Here is a 26992-nt window from a genome sequence, read left to right as displayed (position 1 = left end):
TAAACTAAATTTATATATTTTGTCTTCTAGTTTCGTTACTCCTGCTTTCAGTAACTCTGCAAGAATTTTATCTGCTCCTAGGGATTTGTTTGTCCTGAAATGTACTGTTTTGCTAAGTTCTTGCCTTGATGGTAGCCCTACAGATTCATCTTCTATAGTAGTAGCTGGTATATAATTTTGAGTTGCAGCTATTATTATTGTTTTATTCTCCTCCTCCAGATATTTGTGTGTTGTAATGGTTATGGAATAATATACACATTATTATCTTATTAGATGTGTTAGTGTAATGCCAATTATTTATTTATTTTTTTCTAATTTGAATTTGATCCCTGAAATGTAAATGCATGTGGGTGGACTGAGGATTAGGTAATTCGGCAAGCCTGCTATTGAGATCAAATACAACACTTTTTCAAGATGCCTCTCGTCCTATAAGTTCTATCGGGGATTTTTTTATTTCTGTTACCCACTTCTTTATAACCCACACAGAACATTTGAAGAAATGTGCTAGTTTTTGGTATATGTAAGACTACAATTGGGTGTAGCATAATCTGTTACCTGCTATATTTCCAAATTAAAAAAAAAAACTCTTATGAGGAGGAAGAAAATTTTTAACAGCAGGGCTTTAAATTCCTGCTAATAACTTTCTTTCTTCTCAACTTTCCCCCAATCATAGCATATGTGTGCATTATACTTAAACAGTAATGTTTAAGTATAAGGCATGATTTAAATCTTTAAAAGTGGATTTAAGTTTAAATCCACTTAGAGCTCAGTTTTACATTGGATCTTTTTCCTGACATTTTAACACCCCCCCCCTTCAAAAAAAGTTTTGCTAACCTTTCCTCTCCCATTTTGTTTTCACCATACCCTACCACCTAAGATTAGCTCTTCTCACATGTTCCTGGATGCTAACAATGTTAAGCTCCTTACGTTTTGGTTCTGCCATTGATGCTATCTGCTTGTTCTCCTGATTTTTCTCAGAACTATTATACGAGTGGTATTTGATCTTTGATAAAGTGTTCTATTTCTAACTCTGCTCTGATCTATAAGTTAAAATTGGTTTAATTGTACATAGCTTGTTTGACTTATTTTTCTCTTATTCCATATATATTGTATTATGATAGCCAGTTCACACCCTACAATATCAGCTTTACTAAATCTGTTGTCTATCTCCATATTTAGTTTGCCATTTTCACTAAAAAATTACACCTAGATAGATAATGCTTTATATGTTTGATAGGTTCTCCAGTCTGGATGCAATTGATGTTTTCAGTATTTTTGCCTGTTTCTTCATTTTTTTTTATGGCTGATTTTCATCATGCTAAATTTATGACAACGGTTAGTTAATTTCTACTCGGCTGTCTTTCCACATTTTAGGTTGTTGATTGCATTCCTCCACATCATTTTCTACTACTGTTCTTTCACTTCTTGTTTCATCCAGTAATTATTCCAGACATCCAGAATATCTTTAGTTTTATGTCACCTTCATCATCTCTGATTCCTTTATTGTACTTTTTCCTCCATTTCTAATACTTTTTCAATAGACTCCAGAATATTTTGCCACCTTCTTGATTTTTTATGATTGTATATTAATATTTTTAAGATTTATCAAAGTCATCCTGTGACTTTTGTTTAGCTAGTTTCACACAGTGCTTTGCTTTCTTACATTTTTCTCTTTATTCTCTCTCTGAGCATATACTAATTTCTTAGCATGTACTTGCTAGAAACTTTCTGTAAACCTTCTAGAAACCTTCTTCTTTTCCATGACTATCTCTTTCACTTCCTGATTCCACCACGGAGTTTGATTTCTCTACCCTTTATTCACCATATTTTTCCTTGGGCTGAATTATTCAATATTTTCTTTTGAGTTTGCCAGCGAGTCTCCAAGGTTCGATTCTTGTCTTCAGACTTTTTCATTTTTTCTTCAGATTTATAGTTTACCTCTGAAAGCATCTTGACTGATTATTTTTAAAACTTTATTGCACATTTTACTTTTTGACATATTTTGTGAAGTTGTCTGCAAGGATAGAAAAATCAGAACTCTGTGGTGAACTCAGGAAATTAAAGATATAGTCTTAGAAAAAGAAGGCATGTGCTCTGAGAGAATAAAGCAGTTTTATTCTTCTCTCAACTAAATGATCACTTCCTATTTCAAATCCCCTACATACTCTTGTGTCTTGAACTGGTGTGAAGATATCAAAGATGAATATACAGATAGGTACAGATAAATATACAAAATATATTTATTATCATGTTTGAGTAACCTTAACTTTTTTTTTTGTCCTTTTTTTAGAGTGGGCCTGTACCTGATCCATCTGTGAAGCGGCCATATATGACTTCAGCCGGACAGACCCCTGCAGCATCTGCTCAGGGACAGTATGGTCAACAGTACCGACCATACACCCAAACTCAACCACAAGGAACTCCTGCCAGAAGCATGAGTCAGAGCTATCCTCAGCAGGTATGGATTAACTACTCGTGATTTGTGGGTTTTAAAATAATAACAATTTATTTATTTTTACAACCAGAAATACTATTTTGGCTGAACTTATGCATTCTGTCCCATCATCTTTTCTATGTTAGATCCTTTTGCCTGTTATAGTGAAAGTAACTTTTAAGATGGAAATTAGGCTTATCCTGCATATTCTTTCTCTCTCTCTTTCTTGGAGGAGCAGTCATGTTGCTTCCCTGTTTTTCAGTTAACTTGTCAACAGTTTAAATCCTCAGGAGATTGAAAATCTTAGGGTTTCATTGCAACTGCCTCTTCTCTTCTGTGATTTAAGCATCATAATGTAAAATTCTGAAAAATGTCTTAATAGAACATAGTGTTTAATTTGTGTGAATGGCTAAATTAAGCTTCAAAATGAGGAAGGTGCAAAGCATAATGTAGTATAGTCTTGTAATCAGAAACAGTAGTTTGTAGCATGTAACTAGCAACAAAAAGAAATCATATAATAATAATTACAGAAACAGCTTTCAAGTGGATATGCATGGCTTAAAGATTTTGTTTTAGTTATTTTTAACTTGAATATACGTATGAATTTGAAGTTGTGCAGAATCAGTGAATTTGGCCTAGTTAGTGCTATGACTTGTACCTTGTTTTGGAAGTTTTAAGCAGCTTGGGTAAAAAATTCATTTTTCTCTCAGAATTGCCACTTCTAAATCATAGCCTCGTTATGGTACTAAAATGTGCTATATGTTTCCTGGGTGAGATCATCATACGCTGTCTTTGATTATATCAGCAGCAATTTTAAAGAATAATGAACTAACTATATGTATAAACCACTTAAGGACAAAAAAAAAAAAAAGAAAATTATTTAATATAGAATACTAATAAGAAAAGAATAAGAAAAGCCTCAATGACTATGTCATTGAGGCTTTTCTTATATCTTCTCTGCACATGAATTTGTGCATATTTTTATGCTGCACATGATGTCAGCAAGGACTAGTCTGCATTAAGCAGAAATCTGGCAGTCTTTCCATTATCTCTTTTCTCCAAATTTCACTCAGATGTTTCTATATGCCTTTTGGCGATTGGCTTCCACTCTTAAGTTTAGAGTGGAAGCCAATCAAGGAAGAATGGAAGGTCTTCAACAAGGGACCACTGTTCCATTTTCTTTGTCATCTGCCTGCTGTAATGACCTGGGAAATTACTCCACTTCTTCCTTTTATGTGACCATAGGCACAAGTGAGCTTCATTGTCGATTGTGCCATTTTGGAGTTTGCCCACATAACTTTATTTGAAATTGCCTTCCAATCAAAAAGTTTATATTCATGTTTGGTGTTGAATGCTATCACTACTTCCTTCTCTCTCTCTCTTTTTTCCCTGTAGTTAACATCCTATACCTATTTAGTAGAATCTCACTTGTTTCTTTCTTTGTCTCAGTAATGCCACTATTTCCACATGGTAATTTTCCAGTTCCTTTGCAAGTTCAGTATTCTTTTCATTAATACTCCTTATGTTGATGGTTCATATTTTCAGTTCTTCTGATATTGAACTTCTTCTAGATGTTGGGTTGGAGTTTTATCAGCTGACTTTTCACCATTTACCTTTCCCCAACAAAAAACAGTGGGCTTTGTTTAACTGGGCAGTACTCTAGCCAACATTAAATCTCATGTTGTACCATTACATGTATTTTTTAAGCCACTAGAAACTACAGTTTTGTTAGCTATGTCCCAAATTGCCAACCCACCCTTGTTCATTCAGTATCCAGTGGATATTTACTAATTGGTTGCCTCCACATCCTTTTGTGTGACCATAGGCACAAGTGAGTTTCATTGTCATTTGTCCCATGTGAGGATTGGACATTAGGTTAGAAGCCCCAATTGTTCTCTGCATTCCTTAAAGCTAATGTGGAGGTCTACTTCAAGTTAACTGGCTTTGATCCTTAAGTGACCCCTGTATATAGAATACTTATATTTGTAGTAGGCAGCTCATGAAATCATCAGAGCAAACACAACAGTTGACTGTTATATGAAGTAGGAGTGGTCATAATAACAAACATTATGAAGGGTTTTTTTTTTTCAACCTCTATAATAATAAAAGTGATTGTCAAGTAGACCATTGAGTATATATGCATACATAAAAGAAACTTGCACATTAAAAAACACAACATATGCCAAACAAATACATAAACATTGTTATCTCAAAAAAATATATTATTTATTACTAGTTTTGGTACAGTTTGGGTTGATTGAGGAGAGCTTAATAACATGCTTTGAATATCATTCTCTCATATGTGAAAGTACTTATGTAATACAAAGACCTCTGCAACTAGTAGAACCCCCATTGTTGTTCAGGACCAAAAGTTAAAAAAAAATTTAATATAGTATATATATTCTGACCACTAGATTTTTGCAATATAGCCAGTCTGGCTAAAGTAAGAGACATTGCAGGAATGAGGATTGTGATATGCTCTAGGGGTATGCTCAAAAAACAATCTGAAGAGCCTTAGAGGTTTGTTCTGTGATGTCTTTAATATCAGGAATGGATATTGTTTTAATATCCGAAGGGCTATTTACTAATGGAGAGTAATTATCCAAAATTTGTTTTATTTTGGATGGCACATAACCATTGATTATCATATCATTCTTAATATTTGTAGTTTTGGTCTGAGATTCTTTAGATGAGTAAATCACAGGCTGCGAGCTGATCCTTTTAAACTAATTTCCACTTAAGATAAATAAACTTCTCTCTTCAGCATGGAGTATACCAGATTCCATTTTTCACTGAGCAATCTGGTCTTATGGGACATAGTTTCTATTAGCTATAGAAAAATGCAAAATACCGTGCAAAAATACAAAAATTCTGCACATCTTTCAGATTTGTTAGGCTATTTAAAGAATACTATTTAGAGAAAGCCATCTGCAATCAGTCAAATTCAAATTGCAGTGGTTGTCTAAATATTAATAGAAATAGGAGGTATTATAAATCCATCCTTATTTTATAGAAAAAGTTTCTCATAAGCCAGAGATAATATGAGAATACAACCTTCAACATCAGAATTGCCTGGACTTGCACTGCTTAAAAGGTAGTAACTCTGCCTAGGAGTATATATTCACCTTTTATTAGTGGTTTTTGGTTTCACTGTCCTGAGAACTGTTGGTTCACATCAAGGATGACTAGCAAAAATCCTCTGTTTAATACCATAGCAATCTTATGTCAGAGATCTCAGTCAATATGTAATTATAAATATTGAAAAAGCCTAAAAGACTTCATTTTGGTGTAAAATATTTCCAGACTTCTATTGTCACAGGCCTTATCATAACTCATAGACAAGAAAAGTAAATTAATAAAAACAAAAACCATCAAAGGCTTGAAATGTGGAAAGCAGCAGGAGTATATGATATTCAACCAGAAATATGGTGGTATAAAAGTCTTACAGTGGCTGCACTGCATAGTTCAGAAAGCCTGGACAGAGGGACGAATTCCCGATGATTGAAGTAGAGATCTAATAGTACCCATATATAAAAAGGGAAATAAAACCAAATGTGAAATTACAGAGGTATTTCCCTACTTGGTGTTCCTGGCAAGATCTATGCAAGTATACTTGAGAAACGGTTGAGAAGAATTGTGGAAGAAAAGCTTGATGAAGAACAAGCTGGATTCAGGCCAAATAGAGGCTGGCAGGATTAGATCTTCACTTTACGACAAATAGTTGAGAAAGCATAGGAATATAACAAAGATCTGTATTTAAGTTTTGTCGATCTGGAAAAGGCATATGACGAGGTGCCAAGAGAGAAGCTATTCAATACGCTACAGTTATATGGTGTCAATGGGGCATTATATCAAGCAATACTTAGTCTTTATTTGAGTTGTAAGTCAGCAGTTAGAATTGAAGGAAGTACAGGAAGATGGTTTAATGTTAAATCTGGTGTGAGACGAGGATGTACATTATCCCACTCTGTTATTCATTATCTATATGGATCTTGAAGGAAAGTGGTATTAAACATGATATCAGAATTGGAGATGTTAATGTCAGCTCTTTGCTTTATGCGGACGATGTTATACTTCTAAATAAATCCGCTACAAGTTTGCAAGATTCCCTGACTAAATTGAATAACTGTTGTAATAGATATGGTATGAAGGTGAGCATTAAAAAGTCAAAGACAATGAAAATAGGTAGAATTGTTGAAAATGTCAACTGTGTTGTGAACGGGGAAACCTGTGGAAAAAGTAAAACATTTCAGCTACTTAGGCATGATTTTTAGTGAAGATGGTAAATTAAATGGAAATAGACAACAGAATCAACAAAGCTGGTATGGTAGGAAGTCAATTGAATAAATTCATATGAAATAAGAGAGAAATTAGTCAGAACACTAAATTAGCTGTATACAAGAGTGTTCAAACCAGTTTTAACTTATGGATCTGAGAGCTGGGTCAGAAGTAAAACACTTGACCAAAGACTAGAGAGACTGCAGATATGAGAGTCCTGAGAAAGATTGGAGGCATGAAAAGATGGCATCAATGGCAATATCATATTAAAAATGAGGACATTAGGAAAGCACTTGACCTTGTCAGCATCCAGGAATGCGTTAGCAGAGCTAATCTCAGGTGGTCTGGTCACTTAAGCAGAATGGGCGAGGAAGGATTAGCAAAACAAGTGTTCTCTGCCAGGTTGGCAGGAAAACGACCCAGAGGAAGACCAAGATATAGGTGGATTGATATGATACAAAGTGCATTAGATGATAGAAATAAGATCTGATAATGTTGGCACCTTGACAAGTAACAGACTGATTTGAAGGAAAATTGTAGATAAGAAGTTAGTAATGTAAATTTTTCATGTGGTACTATCATATCCTATACACCCCTTGAGGGTACATGGCAGGAATTTGATGATATAAAAATTTCGGCTAATAAGCCACTGTGCTTTTAGAGGATATGGAGAAAAATGTAGGAATATATAAAAATAGCTAAACAAAAATGTATATAATGAGTTTTGAAGAAATGTCAAAGATAAACATTGCCAAGGTAGTAAAAATGTTTTGGAGACAACTAAGAAAGCTTAAAAGTGAAGAAAAAAATGCATTGCACATAAAATAAATTAAAAATTATAAAAGTATAATAAAAACAAGATAAGGATATTCTGGTTGTCTGAATATTATTATTAAATGAGATAATGATAGAACAGTCTTTAAAAATATCCAGGAGAATGCACTCAGGGGTGGAAAAAAATCCTCTGAAACCTAAAATGTAGAAATGCAGTAATCATCTTTGACCTGAAATATGGTGAAATAAATTTTACATTTGTGATGGTGCATAATCAGAAGTCTTGGTTAAAATGTAAAGGAAATAAATTATACGATCGCATGCATGCCACAGCAGAAAATTATATTTATTTTCACAAATATTTCATCTTGTGTATCATAAGACATCATTATTGCAAGTGAAGAACAGTAAGGAATTTTAACAATAGAACAGTTGAGCACATGCGACAAATTTGAATCCCTCTCTATATGTAGTTTGCACATTTGTTAAGTTAAAAATTATTGGGCTGAAAGTGATAATTAAAGTATTTATAGAAAGTATTTTTACCTTGGGTATAATAAATGTTAAAAATACCAAGCAATTTTAGACCTGGTTTTACTCCATTTCCCAAGTAAGCAAACAGACAAACAAGTCAAGTTTGCGCCTGCAAGTGATGCAAGTCTAGCTGATCCTACAGGTAGTGCAAGACCAAGGCAACTCGTGGTAAAGGTGGCATAAGCTCTGATCACTAATCTTAATATTTACCCTTAATGCCAAAACACATCTCCAAGAAGGGGATGTATGATGTATCCCCTATCCCCAGTTGATCTTAATCTAATTTTTTTAAAATTGAACATGCTTGATTCATTCCTTTCTCATCCTTCCTATAAGCAAACTATCATCCACACATCCTCAAGAATTGAGCATGGTTAATTTTAAAAAATGGAAATCAGCTTAAGACTTATGACAGATCTTCAAGCCTTCTCAAATTTATTTGTTCTTAATGGGTATTTAAAAGCATGGCACTTGACTTCACATTTGTGTTTAGGATAAATTAATTTATTTTCTTTTGTAATGATTTTTTAGCATTTGGACAACTTTGTTATCAAGTTTTTTGTGTATACAGTAAAACTCCGAAGTTACGTGGTAGGTGGGACCAACAAAAATTGCGCAACTCGGGGTATAATTTTGCATGTAATTTATATATACAAACATATAATTGGGACCAAAGGTTTACAAAAATACCTATATTTTTTAAAAAATATAATCATAATTGTAGTTTTTTTGTACATAAAAATAAGAAAGTTATTTCGATGTCGATGGTTTCATAAAATCTAATAGACTCGTCTGACGGCATAATGGCTTTTTCTTGCCACGCAAAATTTCTTCATAGCATGCTAATGATTTTTTTATTCCTTGCCTTGTGGCTACAATTCGTTCCTCGTTAGAATCTATGTCCTCCAAAATCTGTAAACTTCTCTTTTATGATTGTTCTTACTATGGATTCCTGTAGATCGAACTTCTTTGCTAGCTCACAAATTTTGATTCCGCCTTCAAAATCCTTAATAATGTTCAGTTTTGTTTCCAAAGTCAATGTTTTTCTTTTCTTGCTAGCTGTAGAAGAATCGGACTAGCTTCTTTTGGATGACATTATTATTTTTTATGTGATAAAAATTTTTATCAAGAACATAACATTAAACAATCGCAAGGTTTGTAGACTATAAAAATTGTGTATGAATGGAGATCACGCGAAACACGTCAGTGCTTGTTCACTGCATGTGCAACACTGGGGAATGCGGCCGGCGCCTGAAAGATAAGACTAGTGGTGAGGCATGAAGTGGGATGGGAATACGTACATATAAGAAACTGCGTAACTCCGGATTCGCATAAGTCGGGGTATTAAACTCTGAATAAGCCACTGGTTTTGTGTGAGAAAATCCATGTCTGCTGTTAACCCCAGATCTCTTATTTTCCTTGAAAATTGTATACTCTGCATTTCACTCCTGCCTCCTAAATTGAACTGCACACTTTACAACATTGACCTGCAAGACCTACTTGCTTGCCCACTCAGGTATTCTAGTCTTCAAAGCGACAATAACTGCTTTTCTCCAACTTTGCATCTGTTTAACTCCATCCAAACCTTTTGCAACATTATCAACATATAAGTTAAAGTAATGGTACTCATTCATGCACATGTTGTCATATGGCAATCTATTTGAGACCTTTACAAAATCTGAATATTCTAGTGTATATGCATCTCTCTTTCTCATTTTGTTGAATATGTAAGTAGATTGCTACAACATGACCTCTCTTTAGCAAACCTGTGCTGACCATCACAGTAGTATGTTGGTATATATCTAATTCTGGATCCTATCCCCCTCATAAGTTCACCTTTACCTCAATTCCAGATGCATACATATTCATTAATTTATAATTCAGAGTGTCAGTCTTATCACTCTCTTCGTGAAGTGGAACAATTTTATTACGGTCTGCTGCTACTAAACCAATATTATCTTCCTATAATCATTCCTTCTATTAACCACATGTTGAAAAATATCTGAGAATTTTCTTTGCTTGATTGGTTAACTGCTGTTCATATTACACCTTCATTGGCCTTATCAATTGAGTTGCCTTTCTATCTGCTCTTTAGTCTTCGTTTTCTCTAATACTGACAATCCCTCACCCCTCTCTCTCTCTCTCTCACACACACACACACACACACACACACACACACACACACACACACACACACACACACACACACACACACACACACACACACACACACACACACAAAATCTGATTTTTTTTCTACCTTATGATTGTTTTGTAGGTATTTTCATGAACAGTGCTCTGCTGAAATGGTTGCTATTTTTCCTCCACTTTCTTCCAAAACTGTAAGAACAATAGCAGCTGTTGGTCAACACATACTGTATTTACAGTTTAGCTTCAAACTTACTGAGCCAACTCCTCTTCCTTCTCTTTCATTCCATCTACCTCTGTTCTTTGGAATAGCTTCCCTCTAAGCTGTGTGTGTGTGTGCGTGTGTGCGTGCACGCGCGCACATGCATGCGTGCTCATACTAGTCAAAAAGGGGAGTGCATATGCCTAGCAACTGCACACACAAAATTTTTGCTTTCAAAATTTCTAATTTATAGTTAATACTTTTTGAATGTACTATAAAGACAACTTATGTGATGAATCATACTTCTCACTTATTTTATTTAGTAATTTCTCTAATGTCTCCACTCCAATATTACTCTATCCATTCCAACTTAATACACTCTAATTAGTTACTTTTAGCTTGCATCATGTGGGCAAACTGACACTGACATCAGCAAGCTGCAGAAGCATGTTTGTTTAGTGTCCTCTCTAGATTTTTGTAGTTTATAACCCCCCCCCCCCCAAGATATATTGATTCTGTTCTTTATACTACAAACTACTTTGACAGAAAATGATGTGATACACTGAAGTAAACTGCAGTGTAGTTTACAAGAGTATGAACCATGTTATTAGTAATAAAAAGGCACAGAATTTCCTGTCCTAGAACTTGACATAATTTGCATATAAACCAAAAACTCAAATATTTATGCAATATTTAAGTAGCTGACTGAGTCAGCTACTTAAATATTGCATAAATATTTAAGTTTTTGGTTTGCACTTATAGAAATATTTAGCATGCAATGTACAAGATTTTTAAATGGAGAAGTTGTCACCAGTTTTAGGCCTAACAGATTAGGAGCTTGTGACTTTCATTATTGGAACATCACCCCTCCCATCACTGTCTTCCTCAAAGACCTTCAGTTGTTCAATAAATACATATAGATTTTGTTTTTCCCGTATCCTCTTGAGTTTACATGACTCTGATGTGCTATGTCTTGCATTCTTGTACAAATTAAATAGCAGCATCCCAAGTACAGAGCCCTGCAACACATGCCATCTCTTGGATTCTACTCCACGTAGCACTCTTTGATGTCTTTCCATCAGCTATCCACGTCATCACCAACGTCATATCCATCATTCATGTGCAAAGTCCAGCATTATCCAACTTATATATCACAAAATTCTGTTTCTATATTTCTACTTGTCCATTCCTGAATTATTAAATGACACCTCCAGGGAGTCCAAGGGCTCATCGCGGTGCTCTCTACTCTGCCTCGCTAAATACATCTTGCCCTCGACACTACTACTTAATTCTCCTATTACTGTTATGTTCTTAACTAACTGGTTGCACTACTTTAACCACTGCACGTGAGATACTCACTGATCTATAATTTGAGGCTTCTTTTATGTAACAGAACTATTTTTCCCCTTTTCTACTTCCTCATTACTTGCCAGATAATTCTCATAATATATAGACTAATATTCCATTCAATGACTATATTCATGGTGTCTAAAAGAGGACAGTTTGTCTAATCAACAATTTCTCCCACATAGACTCCAGTCACTGTCTCATAGATGATCTGTTTCTATTTATACCTTTACTACAATTACTTTCATGACACTGTTCCATCTACAGAATTCTCCCCTCCCCTTCAGCCTGTGGTATGCAGAAAGAGGAGGAGAAAGAAGAAACTTAACCATTGGATTTAGAGACCTGTAGATTTCAATCTTTAGGAAATACAAAAGAGGTAAGAAAATTTTATTGTGTGAGATTGAACTGTAAAAGGATGTAGAATAGCTATTGCACATGATAGCAGAGGAATTGTTGATATCAGATTTATGCATTGTAACCATGTGGAAAGATTTGTAGGAAATGTAAACAACAGAAACTAAATGTCTGTGTGAGAGAGCGGAGGGAATTGGCGGTGGGGAGAGGTTATTAATTGACAAACTGTTCTCTTCTGTACATGTATTTTAGGAAGCTCTTAGGGACACGTCCCCAAATCTAGGAGCAATATTCATTGGTTGGGTGAATTTGTGATTTGTATATAATTAATACATGTTCAAATGTAAAGTAAAACCTTGGGCAAAAGAGAGAGAGAGAGTAATTTTTTAGATGCTGAGTTAGAATTCTCTCCTTGAGAAAGAATTTCATCTTTATTAGAATGTTGTTGGTGTCAAATGTAAGGCAAAGAAAAACATTTTTTGTAAGAAGTAAAACAGGATTGGTTCATTAACAAGAATATCAGCAACCCATTGCAGACTGGAGATTAAAATTAGAGGTAATAGAAATTGATATTCTGAAATTGATGATTTATTTAGTGCAAGGGTTGTTGAATGAGAAAGAAGATTGCAATCAACCCAAGATGATTGTTGATATATAGAAGGAAGGTGAAGGAAATCTTGTGGAACATCACCATTAGCTCAAAGTTTAAGGATAAAGATTCATTTACTATCACGAATGTGCATACAGGAAGAAAGCTGACAACCCATTTGCAGCAGTCACAAGACAGACCTTATGAGCTTACTTAATAGGCCATTTAGCAAAACCCAATTAACATGAGTTGTGTTAGACAGTGCTTTGCATGTGTTCTGCTGCCTTTGGGAACTTGCTTTAGTGTATATAGGAAATCTCATATGCAATTCGAACGGATTTCAAGTTATATATACACAGATGTATTCATATCTTTATTTGCATTAGAAAATTTGCTTTGAATAGATGGTTTGCTTTTGCAACTGGAAATTTGACTGAAGTTGTTGGAACAAATAGTTCAGATACTGTGTTTTGATGCTACAATAAAACTTTTGCTTGCATGCATGTATGCAGCATAGTGTCTGTGGGAAGATAGGTATTTTTCATTATGTAGGGTCATATTCATTCCACTTGCCTCTAATAACACTAATTTTCACTAAATATAGTACGTAGACAATAAATGTCTTTGTACTGTATTTAGGGATATACTAAAACTATTTTTTTCTTGCTTCTGCAGTATAGTATTTGTTGAAGATGCAATATTTTTTACATTACAGTAGCATTTTTTTTTTTTTGTCAATGTCTTCTTAAAGATTAGGCATAGTGAGTAAATAGTCAGTAATTCCTGCATTAAAATGAATCTGATGTATTATAAGAGGAGTACTCTGTCTGATCTCCAACAGAACACTAAAATGTGTGAGATATCTATTATTGATAAGATGGAAGAGCCACTGATATAACAAGCTAACAAACTTATTATTATTATTGCATGGGCACTTAGGGTCTTAGGTTTACATTTGGGTCTTATGTTTTTACGTAAGACCCAAACGTACTTTTTACGTTTGGGTCTTAGGACTCCATGGAAGCCATGGAGTCCTAAGACCCAAACTATCAACACATTATCAAATGTACCTCTCCTTGATATTAACAGATAAAGCACTTGCAACTGACTCAGGCAACCAATTTTTTTATTCATCCATCACTTTCCAAGCGAAAAATCTAGTCCTTGTGCCCTTGCTAACCACACTCTCACCCAACTTCCAGTGATGTATGTCCTGCCCATCATCTCAATTTGGATGCTTTTACAATTTCTGTTGCATCCAAGACTTTTGTCTCTGATCTGATCCATTTCTTCCTCTTTTTATCCATTAGTGATTCCTAGGATGATTCTTTCCATCACCAGTATTTATTTGTTTTTCCATTTGTTAAGTTAGTGCTCAGGTTTTTGAGCCATAGGCTCAAAAACCTGGGCACTAATATATTTTGTATAATATGCATTGGTTGTTTTGCTATGCTTTTCAGGCAGATGGGTAAGTTATTTTTGAAGATGCAGTTCAATTTCCCAAACGTATACCAGGCTAACTGTATTCTCCTTCTTTTAATTTCGTTCTGTTCATTTGCAATGTCAAAAAGTTGCTCCTAAGTATGCATAAGAGGAGACTTTCTATTAGCTCATCAAGTTTTGTTTTTGCTTACTTATTGAACATAACTTTTATTTTTTCTCTATTTATTTTAAGACCTACCTTCTTGCTTTTTATGTTCAGTATATTTATCATTTCCTATAAGTTATGTTAAAGATACCAAGCAATTTTAAACCTGGTTTTACTCCATTTTTTCCAAGTAAGCAAACAGACAAAATGTCAAGTTTGCGCCTGCAATTTATGCAAGACTAGCTGATCCCACAGGTAGTGCAAGACCAAGGCAACTCATGGTAAAGGTGGAGCAAGCTCTGATCACTAATCTTAATATTTACCCTTAATGCCAAAACACATCTCCAAGAAGGGGATGTATGATGTTTTGTATTAAAGGCAAGGGGCCACTATCCAGACCGGTTTCGACCTTTATTGAGGTCTCATCAGTGGGAGCCAGGCTAGAAATACCAAGATTTAGTAATGCAGAGCTTGTATTTTACCAAAACAAGTTACCATGAGGTGTTATAACCTTATTAAATAAAAATCTCAGGAGGAGATATAGATGTAGAAAGTATTTTTAACTTGGGTATAGTTATGTTAAAGCTACCAAGCAATTTTAAACCTGGTTTTACTCCATTTTTTCCAAGTAAGCAAACAGACAAAATGTCTTTAATACAAAACATCATACATCCCCTTCTTGGAGATGTGTTTTGGCATTAAGGGTAAATATTAAGATTAGTGATCAGAGCTTACTCCACCTTTACCACGAGTTGCCTTGGTCTTGCACTACCTGTGGGATTAGCTAGTCTTGCATAAATTGCAGGCGCAAACTTGACATTTTGTCTGTTTGCTTACTTGGAAAAAATGGAGTAAAACCAGGTTTAAAATTGCTTGGTATCTTTAACATAACTATACCCAAGTTAAAAATACTTTCTACATCTATATCTCCTCCTGAGATTTTTATTTAATAAGGTTATAACACCTTATGGTAACTTGTTTTGGTAAAATACTTACAAGCTCTGCATTACTAAGTCTTGGTATTTCTAGCCTGGCTCCCACTGATGAGACCTCAATAAAGGTCGAAACCGGTCTGGGTAGTGGCCCCTTGCCTTTAATACAGAACATCATACATCCCCTTCTTGGAGATGTGTTTTGGCATTAAGGGTAAATATTAAGATTAATGATCAGAGCTTGCACTACCTGTGGGATCAGCTAGTCTTACATAAATTGCAGGCGCAAACTTGACATTTTGTCTGTTTGCTTACGTGGAAAAAATGGAGTAAAACCAGGTTTAAATTTGCTTGGTATCTTTAACATAACTATACCCAAGTTAAAAATACTTTCTACATTTCCTATAAGTTTTGTGCTGATTCTGAAATTAATACAATATCATCTGCATATCTTAAGTTGGTTAGTTTTTCTCTTTTTATTGTCATGCTTTTGGAATTCCAGTTAATTTTTTTAATATCTCCTGAAATGCTGCTTTAAAAAAAAAAAAAAGAAGAAATTAGGGGATATAGAATCTACTTGTCTTGAATAGATCCCTATACTCCATGTATAGGGATCTTGTTACTTTTTTATTTTTTGTCTTATAATTGCTGTTCCGTTTTTGTATATTTCTTTTAACGGTTTCATGTATTCACTTGGTATGAATTGATTTTCTAGTTTCTATTATTGTGGAAGTGTTGATGCTGTCAAATGCTTTTTCATGATCTATAAATGCTAAGCAGAGAGATTTGATATTCTTTTTTTTTTTTCCTCCCATGATTTGCCTCAGTGGATGTATATGGTCGATTGTACTATATCCTTTTTGGAATCCAGCCTGCTCTACTGGTTGTTTTATCAAGGATAGGTGTTATTCTGTTGTTTTTACAAGTATTTTATACAGAGTTGATAACAAGCTAATTGGTCTATATTTGGCTTCTTCTTTATCTCTTTTTTTATAAATAAATGTTAATATTGCATTATACCAGATTATAGGTATTTTCCCTTTATCAATACATAAGTTGATAAGGTTTGTTATATGTTTTATTAATTCTTCACCAGCAATCTTTAACTCAATTTAGATTTCATCTTCTGGAGCTTTTCTGTTTTTCATTTTGTATATCACTCCATGTACTTACTTATAGATTATTGGTAGTTTAAAATTATCGTCAGTAGTGGAGTTCTTCTATTCTATTATGGTTTTAACTGATTCATCTTTATAAAGTTCCTTGTGAAATTCTTCCAGTCTTTTGATTATTCCTTTAGGTTTTCTTGTATTGCTGCTAAGTGTTTGTTTCCAATCATCAGGCTTAGAATTTTCATATTTTTCTCATTTTATATTATTTGTTTGATTTTGCTAGTATTATAAGTTCTGATTTCATATCTTATTCCTTTCATTTTATGAAAATTATGGATACACCTACCATGTTAGAGTAAAACTTTAGTTTAATATAAACCAAAATGTACACTCAACATTTTCACCTTCACATTAAGGTCATCTTCTGGGTATACATATATATACAAAGAAACAAGCTGCTATAATCTACATGGCATGCTCAAGTTACTGATCAATCATTAGAACTGTTTGCCTGACCTCTGGTGTTAAAAAAAAAAAAAAAAAAAAAAAAACCTTGCTACATCAAAGCTAGAGTCCTGTTATCTATTAGGTCACAAAGTTAACTTAAGCTGGAGAGTAACATACAGAAATCCTGAGCGCTAACTTAGCAATATGTCCTCTAAACTGCAACTCTCGCTCTACTACTGCATCCACCTTGGAGGTACACAGCTTGTAATCTTTATATCCTAAAATGCTTAACTTTACACTTTAAAGTCATAATGGATGTCAACATTAAATTGACATCCATTATGTTTTGCCCATGTTGTCAATACCTTAAATCATTCTGTAAGCTCTCTAAATCACCTTGATTAACTATTACCTTACCCAACTTTGCATCATCAGCAAACAATTGAATAATTCCCTTCAGATTATTTCCTACATCATTTATGTACAAATTAAACAGCAGTAGTCCAAGCACAGAGCCCTGTGGCACAGCACTAGTCACCTGTCTTCTCCTCGATATTGCTCCTACGTATGCTACTTTTTTGTATCTGTCCATCAGTCACCCTTTCATTCATATCACAGTTTCATACCCATGTCCATTTTTGTAGTTTGCTTAACAGAATTCTGAAAGACTTTGCAACTACTATCTCGTATTGTGTAGCCATTACATTTATCCAACTCATCTGTCACTCTATTATAAAAAGTTAGTTTAAACTTTGGATTACTAATGCATTACCTATCCTTTGCAAAGCCTTGTTGACCCTTATAGAGTATCATATTCTTATCCACCCATTCCAGAATTCTCTTTATGACAAACTTTGCGAGTACTTTTACCACCACTCCTCAGATGCCGATTGGTATATAATTTGCTACCACAGACTTAGATCCTCCTTTATGCAAAGGAATGATTTTGCCTTCTTTCCACTCCCTTGGGATTTTGTCAGAGCTGAGACTTAAACAGCCTAGTAAAAGGCATTACCACCCTGCACATTCCCTTAAAATGCGAGCCGATATCCCATCTAGTCCTGATTTGCATTCAGATTCTGCAATATCTTAAGAGTGTCTCTTCTTCATCAACCTCTGTTCTCACATCAGTTCCCTGTCACCTATGCCATAACAATATCTTCACTTGGATAATATATCCTTGCCAAATGGTCAATTAGTAGATGAACAATTTTGTCTGCTTTTGTTACTCTCTAACACTACACTTATTAAAGTTATCCTTCCATAGTCGTTCTTCCTCCTGCATGCCAAGTGTCACCCCCCTAGGAGTTTGGCAACCATGTTACAGAACTTTTGCTTGCCACATAACGGAAAAACTCTTTGGGATTTCCTTTTGCCTTTTCAGCTAATTTGTTCTCAGAATTTGGTTTTGCCTTTCTTACCTGATCTTTGCACTTTCATGAGTTAGCTGGCCACCTTTCTCCTTATATACCCTCCACAACATTTTCTTTTTCTCCAGCACATACTTGATGATACTACTCATCCATTTCACTCTTATCCAATTTACCCTCCCGATCTTAGGTATAAAGTGTGATATTGCTTCTTCCACATATCCCTTGACTATCCTCCATGCACTGTGAACATCCTTCCCTTGCAGAACTTTGGTATGGCACTACTAAGTGTATCATAATCACCTGCCTTATAGTTCCTCATATACCCTTTCTCAACTGGAATTTTCCACATGTTTTGCTATCTCCCAATTCAAGGCCATATGATCAATTCCCCAGTTAGAGACAGGGTAGCGATCTTAGTTATGGACAAGTCTTCTGAACCTATAACAAGATCCAACACGTTTTTACTCAGTTCTCTCCATCGTATTCTGCTTCAAGTAATTATCTTTCAGTAAGTGTATAAATTCCATTTCCTTCCTGCCATGTGATCTTTCCTCCTTCTGATCTATGTCTTTAAAGTTGAAGTTCCCCATAATAACTGACCTTGCCCTCATATTTTGTCCTGTTGGCCTTTATGTCATACTAGATTAATGCAAAAGAACTGTTATCTGGCTGCAATTCATCTGCTGTCATCAGCAGCTAGATAAAGAGAGCGAAAAATGAGAAATCATTGCTATATAGAAGGGGGGGGATGGGTATCTTCCTTGTTCTTCAAGCAAGGTAATAGAAGTAAAAAAAAAAGTAACAGGACTCTACAGAATTTAATTCCAACCAAATAGTTATTATTGTTGTCATCATTATAACTGTGTCTCCATGGGGTCAGAAGACTCATTGCAGGAGATCCTACCTTGACACACAATCCCTATCATACTTCTTGTTAAATTCATTAACAGACGAAGCATTCACAACCACCTCTGGTAATGCATTCCACACATTCACCACCCTCCAAGCAAAAATTCTAGTCCTAACCACACTTTTGCACCATCTCCGGGGTTGATCCCTTGTTCTCTCCCTTCCTGCACTGTTCAGAAAGAAGTCATCAGTATCAATCCTATAAACACCCTTTAATAATTTATATGCCTCTATCATATCTCCTCTCCTTCGTCTGTTAGCTAGTTTTTGGAGCCCACAGACTTTGTCTTTCCTTGTAGGAAACATTCCACAGACCTACAACAATCTTTGTAACTTGCCTCTGGATCCTCTCCACCATTTCTTTATCACCAAGAAATCCAGGTGACCAGATCTCTGTGCAGTAATCCTAATGGGGTCTTAATGCTGTATAAAGTCGAACAATAACTTCTCTATCCCTGTTTGTCAGTGTGTTCTTCAGTGTCCATGTAATTTGATGTGATGTTTTGGCAGCTTTTGCAATATGCCCTCTAAACTTACGTTCTTGGTCCACAATAACCCCCAAGTCCCTTGCCTCATCAACTTCTTGCAGTTCAGTTCCATTAATATAGTACACAGCATGTGATCTCATCCTCCCAAAGCACATCACCTTGCAGTTAGCCACATTGAGCTGATAGCCATTTACCCTAGCCCATACCACCAGCCTATTTAAGTCATTCTGCAAAATATCTACAACATTTGAATAGACTATTGCTCTTCCCAATTTTGCATCATCAGCACACAAGTGGATATTTCCTTTCAAATTATTTCCATTATCATTAATGTAGAAATTAAACAAACAAATTAAACTACTGATGTAGTTTGTTTATATACAATTTTATTTTTATTTTTTTTAATGTATGTGTTTAGTTAATTTTTTTATTTCCTTTTGTCAGAGGCAAGCTAGATTAGTAAAAGTAGTAATGCAGTAGCATATTAGTGAACAGTAATGTAGCTTGTATCCCTGTAGAGGGGGGTGTGTATGACCTATACACAGTTTAATCTTTTGCCCTTTTTGGCACTACAGTAATAACATTTATAATTATAAAAAAGAAAATTGTGACTTCCACTCATAAAAGGTTGTAAACTTAAAGCACGTTAATACCATGGTGGAGGGGCTAAGTTTTTTACTTTTTTATATATAATCCAGGAACAGGCTTCCAATAAGCAGGGATGATGCTTCTCACTAGGCAGTGAAATTCATGTCCCATCTAAAGGTATTCATAAACATGCATGTCCATAGTGGGATTCAAACCTGCAGCCTGTTGGAAAATGCATACATAACTACTTGGCCAAAGAGGCAGGTTAATATAATGATGATAATGAATAGCAGCTGCCCAATGCCCATTATAGTTTAGCTGCTAATCTATTGAATCTGCATTACCTACTACTTCCTATTCATTCTGTTTATCTCTGTTTTCTGGAACAGCTTTCTCCATGGAGCATTTCCCAAGGTCTATAACCTTAGCAGATCAAAAAAAAAAGAAAAAAAAAAAAAGAACATTAACAGGTTTCTTTTCTCATAACTCTTTCCCATGCATACACTAATGCCACAAGGTTTTGAAACCACTTGTGTGTGTGTGTGTGTGTGTGTGTGTGTGTGTGTGTGTGTGTGTGTGTGTGTGTGTGTGACTGATACTTCAAAAATCATTGCACGTGTTTGGTATGAAAATTGAGAATAAGACTGACTAAAAATATGCAGGGAAATAGAGAGGTCACATTATCAGTAGTGAACCTAGAGCCTTATACATTTTAGATATTTAGGCATTATTTTTAGTAAATGTATGAAAATTAAATATAGAAAAAGATTATAGCATAAGAATAGTAAATAGAATTTATGTTATAAGAGAAAAATTAGCTAAAAGAGAAAGCTAGCAGTATACAGGCTGCTCAATTCAGTTTTAATGTTTGGATTAGAGAGGTGGGTTAGAATGAAACTTGACTAAAGACTAGAGACCACTGACATGAAAGTTCTGAGGAAAAATTGGGAAGAGGGGTTGAACAGTGATAGCATGGGCAGAATCATATGAATCATGTTAAAAACAAGGATAGTCCACCCACTATCATTTTTTAGACGTGTGGTTAAGTAAAAAAAAAAAATGCTAATATTCAAATATGTGAAATCAGCTAATCTAAGATGGTATGTCACTTACACAGAATAGGAGATGAAAGATTATCAAAGCAACTGTTTGAAATGAAAGTAGTTGGAGATACTTAAGAACAAGATATTATATGTGGATAGTTGCAGTTTGAATTGGTTTACAAGATCAAAATGTAAGAGGCAATTAAATTGGAGAAAAGGCAAAATAAATGGCCAATTTAAAAGAAAATATTTGTTTGGAAACTATTTATGAAATCTTAAATGTGTTAGACTTGTCATCATATCTGATATATTTCTTGAAGGTACATACTAAATAATAATGTTGATGCTGAAAATCATCTGCTTCATTAAATAATGAGTATTTATCAAAAGCAGGCATATTTTCCATTAAGTATTATGTTTCATGGTCAAGTAAGGTGGGTATTGTATTTGTGGAATGGATTCTCCTCTCACTTTGAGTCTTCCAATTCCATGGGAGCCAAGAATAATACTAATAAAAAAGTGCTCACGTCTCTACTTAACTGGTCCTTTTTATCTTATATTAATGAATGTTGAATTATGGTGTCATCATCAGAATCCTGATACATAAATCATGATATTCACAGCACTCTATGATAGTTTTAGATGTTCAACAAGATACATATGATAGCAAGTCTGTATTATTATTAACTTCTTATCCTTTCGAACATGTTATCTGTTAAATTCCAGTATTGTCAGACACTCCTCCCCCAAGGAACCATACCACCTTAGATTAGTTCTGCTTACACATTCCTAATGATGTCAATTCCTTTATTCATATTTAATTTGATTCTGTTATTGATGCCATCTGATCACTTACCAAATTTTTTTCCCAAAATTTCTCTCTCTCTTCCCACCAATCTTAGATCAGCTGTTTACTTCTAACCTAACTCTCAGATCCATGAGATAAAATTGATTTGACACTGCTCTTTTACTGTTAGTTTAGTGTTTTGGATAATTTCTTTTTCATATAAATTTTCCCAAATTGATCTCTCTCCACTATATTAGGTTTGTTTAATTTATTGTTTTCTGTTTCTTGTTGTATTCTCTGTTTGATGTTATTATTATGATATCATAATCATGATCTTATTATTAACGTTATAAAAATTTGAAGCCATTTGGAAATATTTAAACATTTTTTGTGACACTTTGTGATTGAGAGGAGTGGGATTCAGCTCCTAAAAATCTGACATAATTTATGGGTGAACTTTATGTGCAGAGTGCTGCTGGTGATTTTTATTTTATTTTTATTTTATTTTTTGTATGCATGTTTAAATTATTACAGTAAATTGCAGCAGCGAAACACCTCATGGTTTAAAAAAAAAAAACTTTGATGGCTTCTTAATTCTTAAGTATGCAGTTTGCTCTTATAATGACCTCTTATTCTTCCACCACTAGCCAACTGCTAAAATATTTTCTCTGCATTAACCCTATAAATCCCTTTTAATAACTTAAATGTTTCTATCATATCCCCCCCCCCCCCCTCTTCTCTGCCTATCACCCAACTTCTGCAACCCACAAACTCTCAATCTATGTGTATGGAGCATTCCTCAGACCACTCACAAACTTGGTCACTTGCCTCTGAATCTTTTCCACCAATATTTCATCTCTAAGAAATCCTGTGACCAAACCTGAGGCACAGTAAATATTACAAAGGGACTTGATGTGGTTTGCATTCAAGAATGTGAGAGCAGTTTAAATAGGTTTTTGATGCCAAGAATGGAAGGAAAAAGAACCCGAGGAAAATTAACATCAAGGTGGATTGATGCTGTCATAAATGCCCTCAAAGACCGAAATATATGATATGTAAACATAATCATGTAGTACTGTCATAGTTCCTGTACACCTCGTGATTGTACTTATCAGGATATTGATGATGAAGCCTTCCTTCTGTTTCTTCTCGGGAGGTGGGGGAGTTAGAACTTTAGCTAAATAACAATGCCGTTGGGATTCTGTGATTGTTTTTTTGTGCACTGAGAAACTGCTATATTCCCATTATTTTTGGTTTTATTTTAATCTGCCAGTGTTGCAAAGTTTATAGTCTGCTTTTTCAGAATTAAAAGAGCAAAACAAGGAATGTAAACACTGTGTTAAATATAAAGAATAATTTCTGCACCATTTAAAAGGCAGTTGCCAGATTAACAACAGTTAAGCTTCATATTAATGATATCAATGTTTGCATTATTGATGTATTTCTTTTCATTTCCCAGCTCTTAGGTGCTTTCAGTTTCAGTGCTTTCCAGTCATCCACATCTAGTTGAGTAAGCTTTGGATTTTATTGCACTCTGTTGGCATGTTGATCTTTTTGGAAGTTTTTAACTTTTTTGGTGCAACATGGGATATTAAAAAAAAAAAAAAAAAAAAAAAATCGGCTAACGCTTTTTTGTTCCCATATAGGGAGTCCGTTTTAGCCCTATCTAACTTTTGGAGACTGAGTGGGCAGTTCAATCTCCACTGGTAGCCAATCAGAGATAGCTGGACCAAGACGATCACTAATTAATTGGTAAGCAGTGAAGATGGCTAACAAGGGTCTGCCATCTCATGGGTCCTAACACAGTATTTTTAATGTCTGAAAATAGTGTGGGTTCGACAGCTGATTTTCTTGAGTTTATGGGATGAAAACCCAACAAGACCTTGTAAAGAGTGACCATTACTTTTTTTATATTAATGTCCTCAACACTTCTCATCACCCTTTGTGATATGATCTTTGAACTTTCAGTTTCCTATTGCCTTATAGTCCAAGGCCAGTATCTTCATGGAGCAAAATCCTATCAGTGTGGTTGTCCTCACAGTTGTTATTATTATAATTTTTTTCCCTCTTTTCAATCCAACATGCATAACTTTTCATTTGAAATTAAGCTGGTAGTCATTATCATTTGCCCATAGTTCCAAACTGTTCAGATCCTCTTGCAGTCACTCCATTATCGGAATTGTTCCCTATCACCTACTCAACTTTGCATCATCAGCTAACAGATGGATGTCTCTCTTCAAGCTTTTCCCAGTATCAATAGTAAACAAATTGGACAGCACTTATGTAAATCTTTTAACGGTATTAACCTACAGTGCTAAAGAACAAAATGATTTGTCATTTATTAAGATGCTGATATTTTGTCAGATTCAAATGCTGGCAACCCCTTTAGTAAGAAATATTGTCCATATCTTTAGAAGAGAAACAGTTTACTACAGTCAGGTGGTGAGTGAATGAAATTTAAAATTGAGAAAAACAGAAAATGAAGGAAGAAATAGAATTCAGTGCATTTTCTAGTGTGCACCTTATAATACAGCCTTTCTCAATGTTTTTACTTTGGAGGAATCCTTGAAATAATTTCAAGTCTCAGGGAACCCCTTGCATAAAAATTATCTTTGTTTTTACACACACACACACACACACACACACACACACACACACACACACACACACACACACACACACACACACACACACACACACACACACACACACACACACACACACACACACACACACACACACACACAGATATAGTGCAGGACTTCATACTATAGACCAGGGGTGGCCAACTACGTCTTTTTTTTCTTTTTTTTTTTAGCCAAAATAACTCCACTAAGACTTGGAAGAGCTGCAACCTTTGACCGATGCAATGGCATGGGAGTAAGTGAGTGTGTGCATGGGGAGGTGGGGATGCAGAAGCTATGCCTTCCCACCACAGCACGTTAGTTACTTCCGGCACTCATCTATTGGTATCGTTCAACATATTGTTGCATGAGTCCATTGACAGTGCTTGTTATTGTTGAACTCTTTTTCAAGTGCTTAGAAATATCGCATAAAAATGTAAATATGAAGAGGAACACAGAAGTTTTATTCCCGAGTGGAAGAGGAGTTTCTTTTTGTGAAACAAAGTAAACCAATGTGTGCCATATGCCAAATAACACTTGTGCAATTCACAGCCAGCAATCTCAAGTGTCATTATGACACACATCACAGTAATTTTAGTAAAGAATTTCCTCTTGGCTCTGATCTGAGGTGAACTAAACTTTCAACTTTGAAAGAACAACTCCATGGTCAGAGTAAATTGATATCCATGTTTACTATAGAGGCCGATGCTACTACCAAGCCTGGTTTTATTTTAGCGTTTAATATTGCACAGGTAAAACGTCTGTACATGGAAGGAGAATTTTCGTTATCAGTGCTGATGTAAATAACTTGCACCATAACTTGGAAAACTATGCTGCATTTAGTCTGGCTTTGGATGAATCTATAGATATTCATTACAAACCACAACTAGCTACATTTGTGTGCTTTGTATCTCATGACCTGGACGTCAAGGAAGAGCTATTGGACTTGACAACATTGAAAGATACAACTTGTGGCTCTGACATCAAAGAAGCTCTCATTGTTACACTTACAAAAGCTTTGGTATCGTGCAAAAAAATCATCAGCATTGCAATCGATGGTGCTCCAGCTATGAGGGATAAAACTAAAGTGCTCATGGGGCTCCTTGAGAATGATGAATCATATCCTGCTTTCCTATCTGTGCATTGCATTATTTACAGGGAACATCTAGTTGCCAAGTGGTTTCAATTTGAATGCATAATGGAAGTAGTTCTAAGAATTGTCAATTTTATTTGTTCAAGTGCTAAAACACACTGACAATTCAAAAGCTTTCTCGATGAGTTGAATTGTGACAAGATTCCTAATGACATATCATGGTTTTGCTTAGTAAGGTGGCTCTCAGTTAGCAATGTATTAAACTTTTTTTTTTTTTAGATCCAATCAGTTTCTTAGAGAGGAGGAGAAAAATTTCCCTCATCTCGAAGATGAGGGAAATTTTTCTCCTCCTCTCTAAGAAACTGAAAATTTTCTCAGTGGTTGTTAGACATGGCATTTTTCACCGATGTTTTCCAGCATCTACAGATATTAAATGTTTCACTTCAAGGGAAACAAAAACTAATAACTGATCTTGCATAGACGGTGCTAAGTTTCTAAAGCAAACTGCATCTTTTGTTTGTTGGAAAAAAACGCTGAGAAATTCGCCAGGAGTGGAATTAGAAACGGGATCTTATGTTAGAGATCCCGTTTCTCAGAGAACTTAAGCCAACATTTTTGGAAAATCCTTTCCTCACAAACGTGCTTGAGCGTCATTGTCATATTTCAAAACCGATTGTGATGGATGTTGCAGCTGCATAACTGGAGCTTTTGGAACTTCAAGAGGATTAAGGACTGAAGCTAGTGAAGCAAAGTGGATGTTCCATAATTGAGTTTTGAAAGCAATTTCCAGACCAATGGTATCCAAAAAGCAATCTGCCAGAAAACTGATCTCCATTTTTGGGACCACATACACCTATGGATGCTATATTCTACTCTTAAATTTATTAAATCTAAATATAGATCTGTTTTAAATGATGAATATTTGAATGAGCTTGTAAAAACTGCTTTGACTGATTACACACCTAATTTTAAGAAATTTATTAAGAAAATGGATTTCAGTAACTAAAATAATTGTGTTTCGACTATAAAATTATTCTAATTGTTCAAAGTAAACTTCATTTCTTCATTTCAAAACATAGTTTCGAATGAAACTTTTTTTATTAGTAATTTTTATTAACCCTGTTTTTCTCTTCTCTTCTCTTTTTTTTTTTTTTTTTAAATTTTGTTCCTCTTTTTTGTTGTCTCCTCTTCTCTTTTTGTTTACTTTTTCCTGGTAGAGCATCAAGAGCTGCATGATGCTTGGATGCGAGCTGTATGTGGCTCGCAAGCCACATTGTGGCCACCCGTGCTATAGACTAACAAAAAAATCTATCAAGCAACACATTGAAGAACAACACATCAGAGA

The 26992-nt window shown here is 34.8% G+C and overlaps 1 protein-coding gene across 4 annotated transcripts in view; it reads left to right on the top strand.

Moving 5' to 3' along the window:
• The window catches only part of osa (trithorax group protein osa), a 561898-nt gene that overhangs the window by 145126 nt on the left and 389780 nt on the right, over window positions 1-26992 (top strand). For all 4 annotated transcript variants that reach the window (XM_090409351.1, XM_090409350.1, XM_090409349.1 and 1 more), the window contains exon 2: window positions 2291-2458. In XM_090409351.1, coding sequence (XP_090265477.1) covers window positions 2291-2458 — 168 coding nt within the window. The remainder of the gene's footprint in view (window positions 1-2290; window positions 2459-26992) is intronic.

The sequence above is a fragment of the Typopeltis vanoorti genome, chromosome 19 (assembly GCF_054136105.1).
Source record: "Typopeltis vanoorti isolate ZY-2024b chromosome 19, IOZ_Tvanoo_1.0, whole genome shotgun sequence".
In the NCBI taxonomy this organism is placed as follows: domain Eukaryota; kingdom Metazoa; phylum Arthropoda; class Arachnida; order Uropygi; family Thelyphonidae; genus Typopeltis; species Typopeltis vanoorti.
Note: the sequence above shows the minus strand (reverse complement) of the source record. Positions and strands in the feature narration are given on the sequence as shown.